The sequence below is a fragment of the Mytilus californianus genome, unplaced genomic scaffold (assembly GCF_021869535.1).
Source record: "Mytilus californianus isolate M0D057914Y unplaced genomic scaffold, xbMytCali1.0.p SCAF_7, whole genome shotgun sequence".
Taxonomy (NCBI): Eukaryota; Metazoa; Mollusca; class Bivalvia; order Mytilida; family Mytilidae; genus Mytilus; species Mytilus californianus.
The window spans coordinates 47,555,164-47,568,562 of NW_026262723.1; the positions used below are offsets into that span (position 1 = coordinate 47,555,164).

Here is a 13,399-nt window from a genome sequence, read left to right on the forward strand (position 1 = left end):
GCATCTCATACGGAATTAATAAATATTGATAATAAGAGCCTCACAAACACGCAAAAAAGGGCAAGAAATTGCGACCTAAACAAGATTATAACTTTATTAAGATTTCTATTTTCTTTCTTGAGAAGTAAAATGAAATTATTGTTTTAACGTAACTTCATAAATGGATATCTGTCGAGAGAACATTTGCCAGCCGACCAGATCTTATAGATCCAGAAGTGGATGAATCAATAATGAAAAATAATGTTATCTCTTATTGCACCAAGTACGACATCAATCTTCATGCTGTGTGGAATAATCAAATTCATACTTCATCTTTCAAATCAACGTTTTACGGGCTTAGAGTTTGTATCAAAGACATAAAAGGTATACGTTTAATATGGTCATGTTATCTTGATCTGGTATTAAGCTATTCCAAGGAAGTTCAATACAATATTGGTGTTAGGTCCAATACTCTTTTTGATTTTAAATCCTGTTTTTTTCTTTATCTTATACAAAAAGGTGAGTCAGTTTCCATCACGTTAAAGAAGAGTTCAGTGATAATTAATTGAAAATTTATGTTGAAAGCATCTGAGATTCCGAAGCGACATTTATGGAAATTCACAAAGTAACAAGATTCCAGGGATGCATATCAGTTAACTCACAACAAGGATTAAAGCGTTTTTATTGCAACATATGTAAATTAAACAATGCCTTTGGTGAGAAAATAAATGCGACAAATTCCCAAAAGAGACAAAAATCGATTATAAAATTGAAAACATAGTAGAGTGTTCTTCTTTTGACTTTTTCATCGCTTTTACCATTAAAAGCCCTTGTCTGAATACATTAAAATTCTGTCAGAAATTAAGCAAGGATCCATATCAGATTTTAGATAATAAAATATATGTGACAGATAACCAAGTGATGTTATAAAAATGTGAATATAGCAGATTATAGGTCATTGATTTTAATATTCCACTAGCAGCAAATGACAACTTCGGAATTTCCCGGTTTTTACGAGGGTTTCATCGCTGCCAGAAGCCAAAAGATCAATGGGACTGGTTATAGGATTATTTTAACGAACTTTATATTTGTTCCTTTTCTTTAAGTTTTAGTATTGACTTACCTCAAGCAACCTTTATTTGAATTATGGGATTATGTTTATTGGTCCAGGATCAAATAAAAACTAAGACAAACAGGTCTTTGAAGTAATCGCTTATAAATGAAAAGTAAATAAAGACAAACGTTGATAAACATTTAACATATGTATCATTAAACGGGAGTAACTGAATTATAACAAAAACTAATTCAAATGTATTAATCAGTATAAAATAACGTAGATTTTAAAAAACTTTCATGATTTTTGTTTTGTTTTCCGGAACGGAACTTTGTCAAATATAAGACTCATAAGTTTTTGTTTGTTTCTGAATGACTTTGTAGTCTTTTGCTGATCGTCTGTAAAACAAATTTATTAGTTATCATCATGTATGTTTTTTTTTGGGAAGCATGAATATATTAGGTCAGGATTTTTCCAAATGTATGCTATGTCCTTAGTTCATGGATTACACAATTCGACTGGGGTCATTAAAGTAGATCATATAAGCCAGGATTTATGTTTCGAGCAGGCGTTTGTCCGGTTTAGAACAGTCCTTTAAAGGAATAAAGCGTATACCCTGTCGAAATATTAAGACATCACTTAGTTTGGGGTTCATACATATGTGTATATTGTTGTTGTTTCATATTGAACTTGCTATTTTAAGGTCTATTACATGTTCCATGAAATATCTTTAATAATGAACTAACAATGTTGACCCCCCTCCCCCTCCTCTTGGAATTCATTGCTGTTTGTCGTATTTGTTGTTTCGTGTGACTTTACATCAACTTTTGTATGAATTTTCTATGATTAATTTTATTTTGAAATTAGCTTAAAAGATGTTCAACATATATACTATCCAAAGCAAGAGGAATGTAAAGTGTCAATTAAATCGTTAAGGATTATTCATTCACACAGGAAAATATTGATCAGGAGCTTTGATAATATTAAAGAGCAAAAATTTAAAAAAACATCAATACAAATAGAAAACTCTGATGGTTCTGTTTTCAAAATTTGTTATATATGCAATCTCAACGGGCTGCCATTAACAAAGTGAAAGAAGTTCTTCGATTCCGGATGTCCGACAATCCGATTCTATAATTATCAATGATTTCTTGGATTTAGCATCATAAATGTCGGATATTTCAATACGAAATAGAATATTAAAAGGAATCATTATGTTGACGACAAAGAATTGAATTAGATACACGTTAGCTTCAGGAAACAAATCCCGTGATTTCACGCCTGTGTTCCGTTTGTTAGTCAACAAATATTGACACAAGCTAAGAACAAGGAAACGGTGACACTTTTTGAGTTGAATGCTATTGTTGGTTATGTTTGCTCCATTAAATTGTATCAAAACTATTGATAAAATATCAACAACAGGGATTGTTAAATTTTAAGTGCATAATTGATTACTCCACACTGAATATAAAGAAAAGCTGGTTTTTTCTTCAAGACTTGCATGAAGTTGAAATACAAGTATACCGATACGCAGCACTGTCCATATCGTTGTGACATTAAATCATTAAATAGTTGAAATAAGTTGTCTGTATAGTAAACATTTAAAAGAAGATATCATGTGTTTAAAATAGTTAGGTCAAAACCCCACTTCTTTAATAGAGAGGTGAAAGATACCAAAGGAACATTCAAACTCATAAGTCAAAAACTCAAAACATCCACTTCATTTGATCTTTGGCAGATAGTTGTTTCATTGGTAATCATGCTAAATCTCCTTATTTTTATAATGACAATGCCATGGGAAAAAAAGAAAAATAACGAAAAGACACACAACAGTACACAAAACACACATAGAAAACGAAAGACTGAGCAACACGAACCCCACCAAAAACAGGGGGTGATCTCAGGTACTCTGGAAAGGTAAGAAGATCTTGCTCCACATTTGGCACCCGTCTTATTCCTCATGTAAGTACAAACCGGGTGATTAGTCTAATTTGCTAGGTCACATTCGAGGAAAAGAGGAAGGGATTGTGGTTACAACACAATTGGAACATATCATGATTTGTAGGAGTGTAAATTTGTTTAACAACCTTTCATTGATTATAGATGTCGTCTTATGATAGCGATTTAAGTGTGCACTTTATGTGTTTATGGAACACCCTCCATCAGATGCATTCAAGACCGGAACTTCGGATAAGCCAAATGCATTTAATGTTTCAATACCTTAAAGCCATGAGCGCCAAACCGTCTAGGGTTAACTGACAAAGGTAGTTTCGACTTTAATTTTAGTAGCGTATCAGCTGTTCTTTGTATTGGAGTGATGGTACTCCCAGGAGCGGAAAGTCCACTAGTAGCAGTACCGACTTAGTTAGTCGCGGATGTAAACGTAAATTTTGCGGACGCCATCACGAGTTGGTTGGCCATAATGGAATATCTGTTTTACAGATGACAACGGATATGTTCCAATTGTCGTAACTAAAATCCCGTCCCCTTTTCGCCCGAATATGACCTACCGAATTGACTTATCACCGGGTTTGTACTTACATGAGAAACACGACGGGTGGCACATGCGGAGCAGGATCTGCTTACCCATCCGGAGCACCTGAGATCATCACAATTTTTGGGGTTCGTGTTGCTCAGTCTTTAGTTTTCTATGTTTGTGCTTTGTGCACAGTTGCTTGTCTGTTGATATTTTTCTTTTTTAGCCATGGAGTTATCATTTTATTTTCGACTTGTGAGTTAGAATGTTCCTTTGGTTTCTTTCGCCTCTCTTTCACCGAGATCTAATCTATATTGGGAATATATAAATCGTTTGGTCATTCAGACTGGGAAGCTGAATTCTAGTATATTAAACGTAAAGAAGTATAAAATATCAACCGTGAGCCACAATGTGAACCTTTATGGCGAGTGAGCGCAGCGAACGAGCAAATAAACTACACATAGTGTCGTCGCTGATAAGTTCTCCTCAGACATTGTGAATTCGCTGGTAATGCCTGCCATGATACTAGAATTACGGAACACGCACTGAGCAGGGTGATATTGGCGAAGGGAAGGGCGATAAAAATAGAGAATATCATATGGCTTTTTCAATATCACATCCGTATCAACCCGAGACACCAATATAATCCCAAGAGCTCTGCTCGAGGGATTATATTGGTTGAGGGTTGATACGGTGTGTGATATTGGAAAAGCCATATCATAAACACTTTATTATATACATATACCCCACGTAGATGTTTTTATGTGACATGACGTCATACAGGTAAGGAGGTTTGAAATGACGTCATACAGATTATAGGTTTGACATGACGTCATACAGATTAGGGGTTTGATAAAGGCTTTGCAACAGTGACTGCAATCGATGACGTGACGTCATGCAGATTAAAGGTGTGATAAAGCCTTTGCAACCGTGCTGATATCGATATCATCACGGGTGGCTGATACAGTATGCTTGCCAATGATTGTATTACACATACAATTTATCTGTATTTACTACTAAGTATATACTAACGTTATTTATTGGACGTACAGATTGGTCGAAGCGTCAATTGCAAGTACGCCCAGAAGGGCGTACGTTATCTACGCGGTTAAAAGTTCTTTTTTTTAAATAAATCTGAAATGTCATTTACTTGTTGGAAACTATATTTGTTTCTATTGAGTCGAAGCATTTATGGTCTTCATTTGAAAGTATTCAGTGGTAATTGTGTAAACACAGATTTCATAAGAGTGAATATATTGGCTCTACCGTTGTTAACAGCCTTTTAAAAATATGATATTGTAAGTCATAAACTTTCTTTACAGATTACCAACAGATATTCCAACGATTTAGTGGAAGAGTTGTTTGCCCACGGAGTAGAAATCCCTAGCTTCCGTTACTTAATGCCTGCAGATTTCAACTTTAGATATCCACCCGATAAGGTAACAAAGCCTGAAAGTACAAATAGAACAAAGTAGAAAAGGGTTGATATTATTTATTATGTACTTTTCAGGTAAAAAAATCGTATATAACTGAGGAAAATACTTTTTGATGTGTCATGCTATATTGCATCTGCTGATACGTTCAGTAATCGTAAAATCTAACAAAAAATGAACCATTCACTACTAATTTAGTTTTATCGAATGTTTTAAAAGTTGAACTGATTTACGTAAATACACTAAAACAAAATAAAAACGATTCAGGCAAGGTTACAAGACAATACCAACTCATATCTGAGAGTACTATATAACACACTAACAATTAGAATATTAATAATCGTCTTTATTAGCACTGCCCTTAGATTATTATTTCTTTATCATAAAAATACAAATTTGACAGATAAAACATACGGAAAAGCATCTGTTTCTTGTAGTACTAAGAAAATGAAACTGAATCATTTGCATGGATTACAAAATCTATTGTGCCAATATCAATAATCATTTATCAAGTTCTCACATGACAAATACAAATGAAAGTTCAAAAATCCAAAGCTACGATTATTATGACAAATTACCCATAGTCACGGAGGAATGAAAGGGTCGTATGTTTAAACCAAGTATCGGCTTATCAGTTAATATTTACATTGTTCTTTTGATGGTGTGATTTACAGCATTCAGCGCCATTCAAATTTATAAATGCATTTGCGAAAATATCAAATGATTCTTAAACTAATGCACTCTGTTTTGTTCGCGTATTGTGTTCGCTTTGTTAGTTTCTTAATCCCTAAAACAGTAAAATATTTAAGGCAATATGAGGGTATGAACTAAATGACAGATTTATTTTTCATACTTTATTAAAATGTAGTTAAAAGTGGTATTTTTTTTTAAATATAATAAAAAAATAGACCAAAAAAGGCTGCTATCAAGCGTCAGGATGTGAAAAATTGTCTCATTTTGTAAGGAATATACAAAGAAAAGGCATTATTATGTGTAACGAAGCAAAGCCAGATGACAGAATTTTTAAATAAAATATGAGAAGATACATATTTTGAAATGCTTTCAGAAAAATGTATTATTTATTTGTATAATAGAAAATAGAGAAAAATTACCGGACAAGTTTTAAAAATTTTAAAACAGTAATAAGGTATTCTACATTTGTAAAAACAGTCGTAATAATTAGATAAAACAACCTTATTTTCTTCGTTTAAATGTAAAGTTTTATATAAAGAATTGTACTCCTGCCTCAAAATTTGCTTAATATTTCATTCAAAATCTGGATCAATCGTTTTCTACTACATGCGACCCAAGATGGCCGAAGACTACCATACTACCTTAAAGACATAAAACGATATATATATTAGTGCTTACTGAACCTTCCGGTTCAGCCAAGATGGCGTGGCTAAATTTTGCTCTCCTTTTTATAAGTATTTTAACTCGATTTTATCCACCTAGAGACCACTACTATGAGCAAGTACTTGTTAAAGCTGAAGATCTAGGATATTATGCCAGTACGAACATAGAACATTTGAAAATTAATGACTTATCAGTTGAAAATTATCTGATGCAAAACAACCTACGAAAATTTAAAAATGGCGGCCTCCATGCCCGAAATGGAAAAGCACTTTTTTCTCTTATAAACATTCTGGTATGTGGTGACATAGCTTCCAATCCTGGCCCAGTGAAATACCCATGCGGCAGCTGTACAAAGTCTGTTCGTTCCAACCAGAAAGCAATAATGTGTGACCATTGTGATCTATGGTTCCACATTAAATGCATGAATATCACGGTAACATCATACAACATCCTATCTCAAAGTGATGATGAATGGTATTGTTCGAAACGTCAATTGCCAAATTTCTCAGACTCTTTTTTCGAGGATGATGACCAATATCAATACGATGGTAACAATTGTGAACCAGAGTCGGTGAGTTCTACCGAAGCTACAAAAAATGACAATTTACATTCTGATGAAGTCTTTAAATGTTTCCAGGAGGGAATGCACTTTATTCACCTGAATGCCCGCTCGTTACTTACAAAAATTCCTGAGCTACAAACTATTGCGTTTAAAACAAAAGCAGCAGTGATATCTGTAACCGAGACCTGGTTTGATGAAACGATAACCAATACAGAGGCTAACATCCCTGGATACACTATCCTCAGAAAAGACCGTAACAGATGTGGAGGTGGTGTGTGTATGTACATTAAAGAAAATCTTGCGTTTACGCCAATAAATTTGGACGAAATAAACAATAATGATGAATTTTTGTGTATTGAATTATTATTACCAAAATCTAAACCTATTTTTGTCGGGACTTGTTATCGACCCCCTCAAAATTGTAATTTTGTTGAGAAATTTGAAAATTTTTTGTCTCAGCTAAGAGAGGATTGTGAAATTATATTACTTGGTGATTTGAACATATGTTTTAAAGATCAGAGTGGATCACTGTATAAATCTTTTAATGCGCTTTTAAAATTGTTTAATTTAAGTCAAATTATTAAAGAGCCAACAAGAATAACAGAATTTACAGCATCTGTAATAGATCATATTTTATGTAATAATACAGAGAAAATTTCTCAGTCTGGTGTACTAAATATTGGTTTTAGTGATCATTGTATGGTATATTGTACTAGAAAATTAGCAAAATCTGTATATAATAAGCACAGTAATGTCTAAGTCAGATCTGTGAAATCTTATAATAAAGATGAATTTATAGCTAAGCTTACTAAAGCAAAATGGGAAAGGTGTTTCAGTGCCTCAGACATAAATGAGGCCTGGTCAGTTTTTAAAGAAATTTTTATGGATATTCTTGACAGTGTTGCCCCTCTTAAAGAAGTTTGTATTAAACAAAGAACAGAACCATGGATGTCAGCTGAAATTTTAATAGATATTCAGCAGAGAGACAAATTTTTATCTGATTTTAAGACTTCTAAAAATCCTGAAGATTTCAAAAAGTTTAGTAAACTTAGAAATCATGTTCAACGATCATGCAAAACTGCAAAATCTGACTATTACAGCAGTGAAATTGAAGAAAATAGAAATAACCCAAAACAACTTTGGAAAAGTTTTAAAAATTTAGGATATCAAAAAGATCCTAAATCAAATCCTAATATAGTATTAAATATTGATGGGCAAAACTGTCACGATAACAAAAAAATATCAAATAATTTTAACATGTTTTTTACAACTATAGCTGCAAAACTGGTAGAAAAACTACCAACTGCAAAGGGTTTATATAGTGCCACTACAAATATTGTTAGATCCTTTTATGTTCAGAGAAGGAAATCAGATATTTTTTTTTAATCTAAAGCATGTAGCAGAGGAGTTTGTGTATAAAGAACCATGCAGTTTAATATAAGTAAGAGCATGGGCCTAGATGGTATTCCAGCAAGGTTTCTTAAGGATGCAGCCCCAATTCTGAAAATACCCATTACTTTCTTGATAAATTTATCTACATCTGAGGGTACGGTACCTGACGATCTGAAAATGGCTAAGGTCAAGCCCCTATTTAAGAAAAATGACAGACTTAAGCCTGAAAATTACAGGCCTGTCAGTATTTTAAGTATTGTTTCTAAAATTCTAGAAAAAGCTGCCTATAAGCAACTTGAAAAATTTTTGATTTCAAATAATTTATTATTTGAGTTTCAATCAGGATTTAGAAGTTCATATTCAACTGATTCTTGTCTCATTCACTTGATAGATCACATTAAAGCTCAAACAGCCAAAGGTCTTTTTACAGGCATGGTCCTATTAGACCTACAGAAGGCATTTGACACAGTAGATCACAAGATATTATGTGACAAATTAGAAGTAATTGGGGTTAGATCTATACCTTGGTTTGAGTCATATTTAACAAACAGAAAACAGGTTGTAAGTGTAAATGGGGTGATTTCAGAAGTGTGTAATATTACATGTGGTGTCCCTCAAGGTAGCTTACTGGGTCCACTATTGTTTTTGATCTATGTCAATGATGTTCAAACTAGCATCGACTCAGATTGTAAAGTTTTGATATATGCAGATGATACTGCAATTTTATTTTCCCATATAGACCCTGGAGTCATTTCGCATAAATTATCCAGAATGCTGGAATCATGCCATGATTGGTTAACTGACAATAAATTGTCCTTACATTTGGGAAAGACGGAGAGTATAATTTTTGGTCCTGGTCGAAAACTTCGGTCTTTAATACCGGGTGATTTTGCTATCTCCTGTAATGGTATTAATATTGAATCCAAAACTTTTGTAAAATATTTGGGAATAATAATTGATCAGTTTCTAACTGGTGATTTTATTGTCAACTCTATAGTGAAAAAAGTCAATCAAAGGCTTAAATTTTTATATAGAAACAAAGAGTGTCTAAATTTTCAATCTAGGAAAACATTGTGCTCTTCCCTGATTCAATGTCATTTTGACTATGCATGTGCATGCTGGTATGAAGGTATATCAAAACAAATGAAGAATAAACTTCAAGTGGCACAAAATAAGATTGTGAGATTTATTCTGCAATTACATCCCAGAAAGAGTGTGACATATATTGAATTCAAGAAATTGGGCTTTTTAAATATTAGTAATAGAGTCAAACAACTAAGACTCAATCATGTTTTTAACATTTTTAACAATATATGCCCAAATTATTTACATACTAATTTTGTTAAAAATGAAACATCTTTCAATACAAGATCAAGTAGTAAAAACTTTTATATACCAGGAATTAAAGGGTGTGAATCAACCACTTTCTTTTATAATGGAATAAAAGACTGGAATTCGTTACCAGACACGATTAAAAGTTGCTCCAAAAAATTTAATTTTAAAGTGCAGGTGAAAAAATTTTTGATGGATAAATTTAAATCCATCTTTAATAGTGAATTTGTTTTTTATTAATTATACTTGGGCTTTGACCATTTATCTGTGATAAATTCTAAATGATTTGTGCTTGTATTTTTTATGTGTCAACCTTTGGTGTAAACTGGAAGTCTCGTTATAAAAGGACCCCACTGGAAATAAGTTTTACTAACTTTTGTGGGTCATCCTAAGATATTAGGCTACAGTGTAAAATCTAGTCAAGTTAAATTTCACTCATTTTAAATCTAGTCTAATCATATTATCAAAATATCATGAAAATTTTCATAATTTTATTTTTTATTTTTCATTTTCTTAATTTAAAATTTTTAGTAAACATGTATATCATTTAAGTGTCTATAAACTATGTCTAGTGCTGTATCTATGTCTTTGTAATATTTTGTACCTGTCAAATTCATGCCTTTTTATCTTGAATAAATATATATATATATATATATATATATAACGATTACGTATAAAAGATGACAGGAAGAAAAAAACATCTTTGGGTTAATACATGTTATCATTTTCTTTTATGTCATTACATGCACAATGAAACAACTTAAAGACCAAATTCATTAATAAATTGTATACTAACAGTGAATATGTTGGATTCACGAGTTAAGGCGACAATTGAATTTGTTGTCATGCTAGCCAGCGTTAACAGTCATCACTGAAGCCAGTCGACGTTATTATGCATTGATTGCATTCGGTTGTGAAAGCAAAGTACACATATTTATAGGACGGTACCTATTTTTCATTCTAAAACTATAAGTTTTTATAGAAACTGATCTAATCAAGTAACAAACAAATAATCAGCTAGGTAACTGCATGTCTGTTTTAAAGTTACATTTAACAAATTTCAGGTTCTTCATGCTTATGAATATTTTTTGTCTGAAGCATTACTTGCTGTATTCGGGAACACTAGCTTTAATTCAGATGTTGATGGCTTACTCCAAGCAACAAGCGAGGTATTCGAGTTAGAAATGTCACTGAATAAGGTACGTATGACAAGTAATACACGCGTATGTTATTTACACCATTTTAACAAAAATACATTTTGATCAATTTTCGATAACCTTCTTAGAGTTGCTGTGAATTGATAAGAAATACGAGGCAACGCTTGTTTGCCGATGTGGACATTTGTAAATCTGTTTTGAATATACCAAGAGAAAAAAAACTAGAGGGAATCGCATTAACTCCAAATTTTCGGAGCATGATCGGATGTGTTGACAGGGTAAACGTCTCTTGCTATACTTCAAAGTTGCATTACCCGCATATAAGGATTTAGGAGTGATGAAATATTTGTTATTCACAGATGAATTCAAGGAAAATCTAAGAGAAGACCAATATATTCCAGCAGATTCAATAGTAATAGCAATGATAAAACATTAAACAACATCCAATACCGAATAGTTGGACACCATTTGTTAACATCAAAATAATTCTTGTTTAGCAATTTTATCTAGAAATTGTTTATCAGTAATTAAGTCTTTCACTTTCAACCATTGGTCCGACCAGCATGTACCAGCAAGCAGACACAAAGAAGAACACCTCTTTTTAACAGCAACAATTTCCCTTTGTAGGTTTGGTATTCCGACGGTGGAGTTAATTATTCGGAAGAAATATCGTTTTGCAAAAACAGGATGACTATATCTGACCTACAACGTTTACATGAAGGATATAATATCAACTGGATTTTATTTTTCTCTACTCTGTTAGATAAAACAGTGGACGAGAACTTCGAACTATGCCATGTTGACTTAGTGTCTGACATTTCGTCTGTGATCTCAGAAGCAAAAGTGGAGTTAGTTATAAAATACATTTTAACTCATACTTTTGTCAATTCAGATGTATATAAGTATGTATATAGACATTTTCCAAAATTTATTAAATCAACAAGTGTATATAAAACAAAAGATTCCGATTATGATAATTCATATTGTATTTCATTATTATCAAAATATTTTCCGTTATCTGCAATATTTTTATCAAACCAGAGCACGTATTTCGAAAGTGTTTCTAGGAAACTATTTTCCAGTTTGAAAGAATCTCTTATGCAGACTATACAAGATCAGTACTGGATACCAGAGCTACAGCGAAATGACATAATTTCACATACAATACATGTTAATTTATCTTTTAATTGGAATAACAATTATAACAAAGACTATAGCTATATGACTAACAATTATCAGGAAAATGTGATTGGAGCATTGGAGAGTAAATACTCATCTGACATGAAAGGAATTCATTTTGTTTCCGCATTCGATCAAAGTATTGCATCGTATAATTCCTGGAACAGAGAAATTGGTAAGTATTTATAAGCTAGTTATCGCATACTTATATCAACAACTGAACCAAATCAAAATCACGAATGACAACACTACTCTCTCTCTGTTAAAATACATAATATTATTTCTGCATTGGCATTAAGTTGGTTAATTTTGTTTTTGCTGTTGTTGTTGAATTTATCATTTTTGAGGGGGAAAAGGAGGGGAGGGGTTGGATAGTACAGATTGTAGCAAACATATTTTATAGCCAATGCTCACAATACGATAATATAAAACAGTACAAGTCATACTGATGGATCAATTGTAATAAATATTGGTTTAACACTCAGCAATAATTATAAATAATTCATAAAATATTTTGATGTTTGATTAACACAGGTATTTAGTGATGTTTAGACATTAACCTATGGGTTTTGACTGAGCATTATAATAAAAGAAATACTACTTGAAAACATACTTCAACTGTGTCACCTACTAAGTAACATGGTTAATTTCCTCAGTATAATACCAGTGAACTACGTTGTAATTTTGGTGTCCATTATAATGACATGTGAATTTAGCAGTTTTACATTAAAGCCTATTGTAATTTCTTGCAAACGACCAAAGCTATCTAGAGGTAAACATGCAGTTTTCAACCGTAGACAGGTGTCTTTACAGCATGTTTTGGTCGATTAATAAACTTCCCGAGTCTGCAAAAGTTGCGAATGCAAAAACTATCCGGATGATATCCCACTTTACTCTATACTATAATAACAGTATAAGATAACAAAAACACAAATTCAAGAACACATTATTGAACTATTCTATATTAAATGCACAAAGTTACTGAAAACAACTTCAAAGCAATTTCTTAACCAGAGGATATGAAATCATTAAATCTTTCATTCGTATTTCGCAATAGAATTCGCACACAGTCGGGTGTTGTGACCGATTGATAACAAATATGACAGGTACGTAGCTTGTGAGGTACTTTCAGCTTGTTTAAAATTCGTGTTGATCGACCAACTGATACAATTGATGGGGTACCTTATAATTTATTATAAATGTAGGGAGATGTAGTATGATCGCAAAAGAGACAACTATCAATCAAAGACCAAGATTCAAAGATATGAAGAGGTCACTGATGGTACAGGTCACTGACGGTACAGGTCACTGACGGTATTACACAATGAGCATAAACCAATACCGTATAGGAAACTATACAAGGTCACTGGAGGACAAAATGTGAACAAATGAAAAACCACCGGCCTGATTTATAGTTCAGGAATAAACGAAAATATGTTGATTCTAGTCATGCTTACTGATCTTTTCAACCACACACTT

The 13,399-nt window shown here is 32.5% G+C and overlaps 1 protein-coding gene across 3 annotated transcripts in view; it reads left to right on the top strand.

Moving 5' to 3' along the window:
• Positions 1-13,399, top strand: part of LOC127707472 (membrane metallo-endopeptidase-like 1) — a 50,350-nt gene that overhangs the window by 20,902 nt on the left and 16,049 nt on the right. For all 3 annotated transcript variants that reach the window (XR_007984936.1, XM_052212004.1, XM_052212005.1), the window contains 3 exons: positions 4,832-4,948; positions 10,649-10,783; positions 11,369-12,095. Coding sequence is in view for 2 of the 3 variants with exons in the window: in XM_052212004.1 (XP_052067964.1) it covers positions 4,832-4,948; positions 10,649-10,783; positions 11,369-12,095 (979 nt within the window). In the remaining variant the exon portion in view is untranslated. The remainder of the gene's footprint in view (positions 1-4,831; positions 4,949-10,648; positions 10,784-11,368; positions 12,096-13,399) is intronic.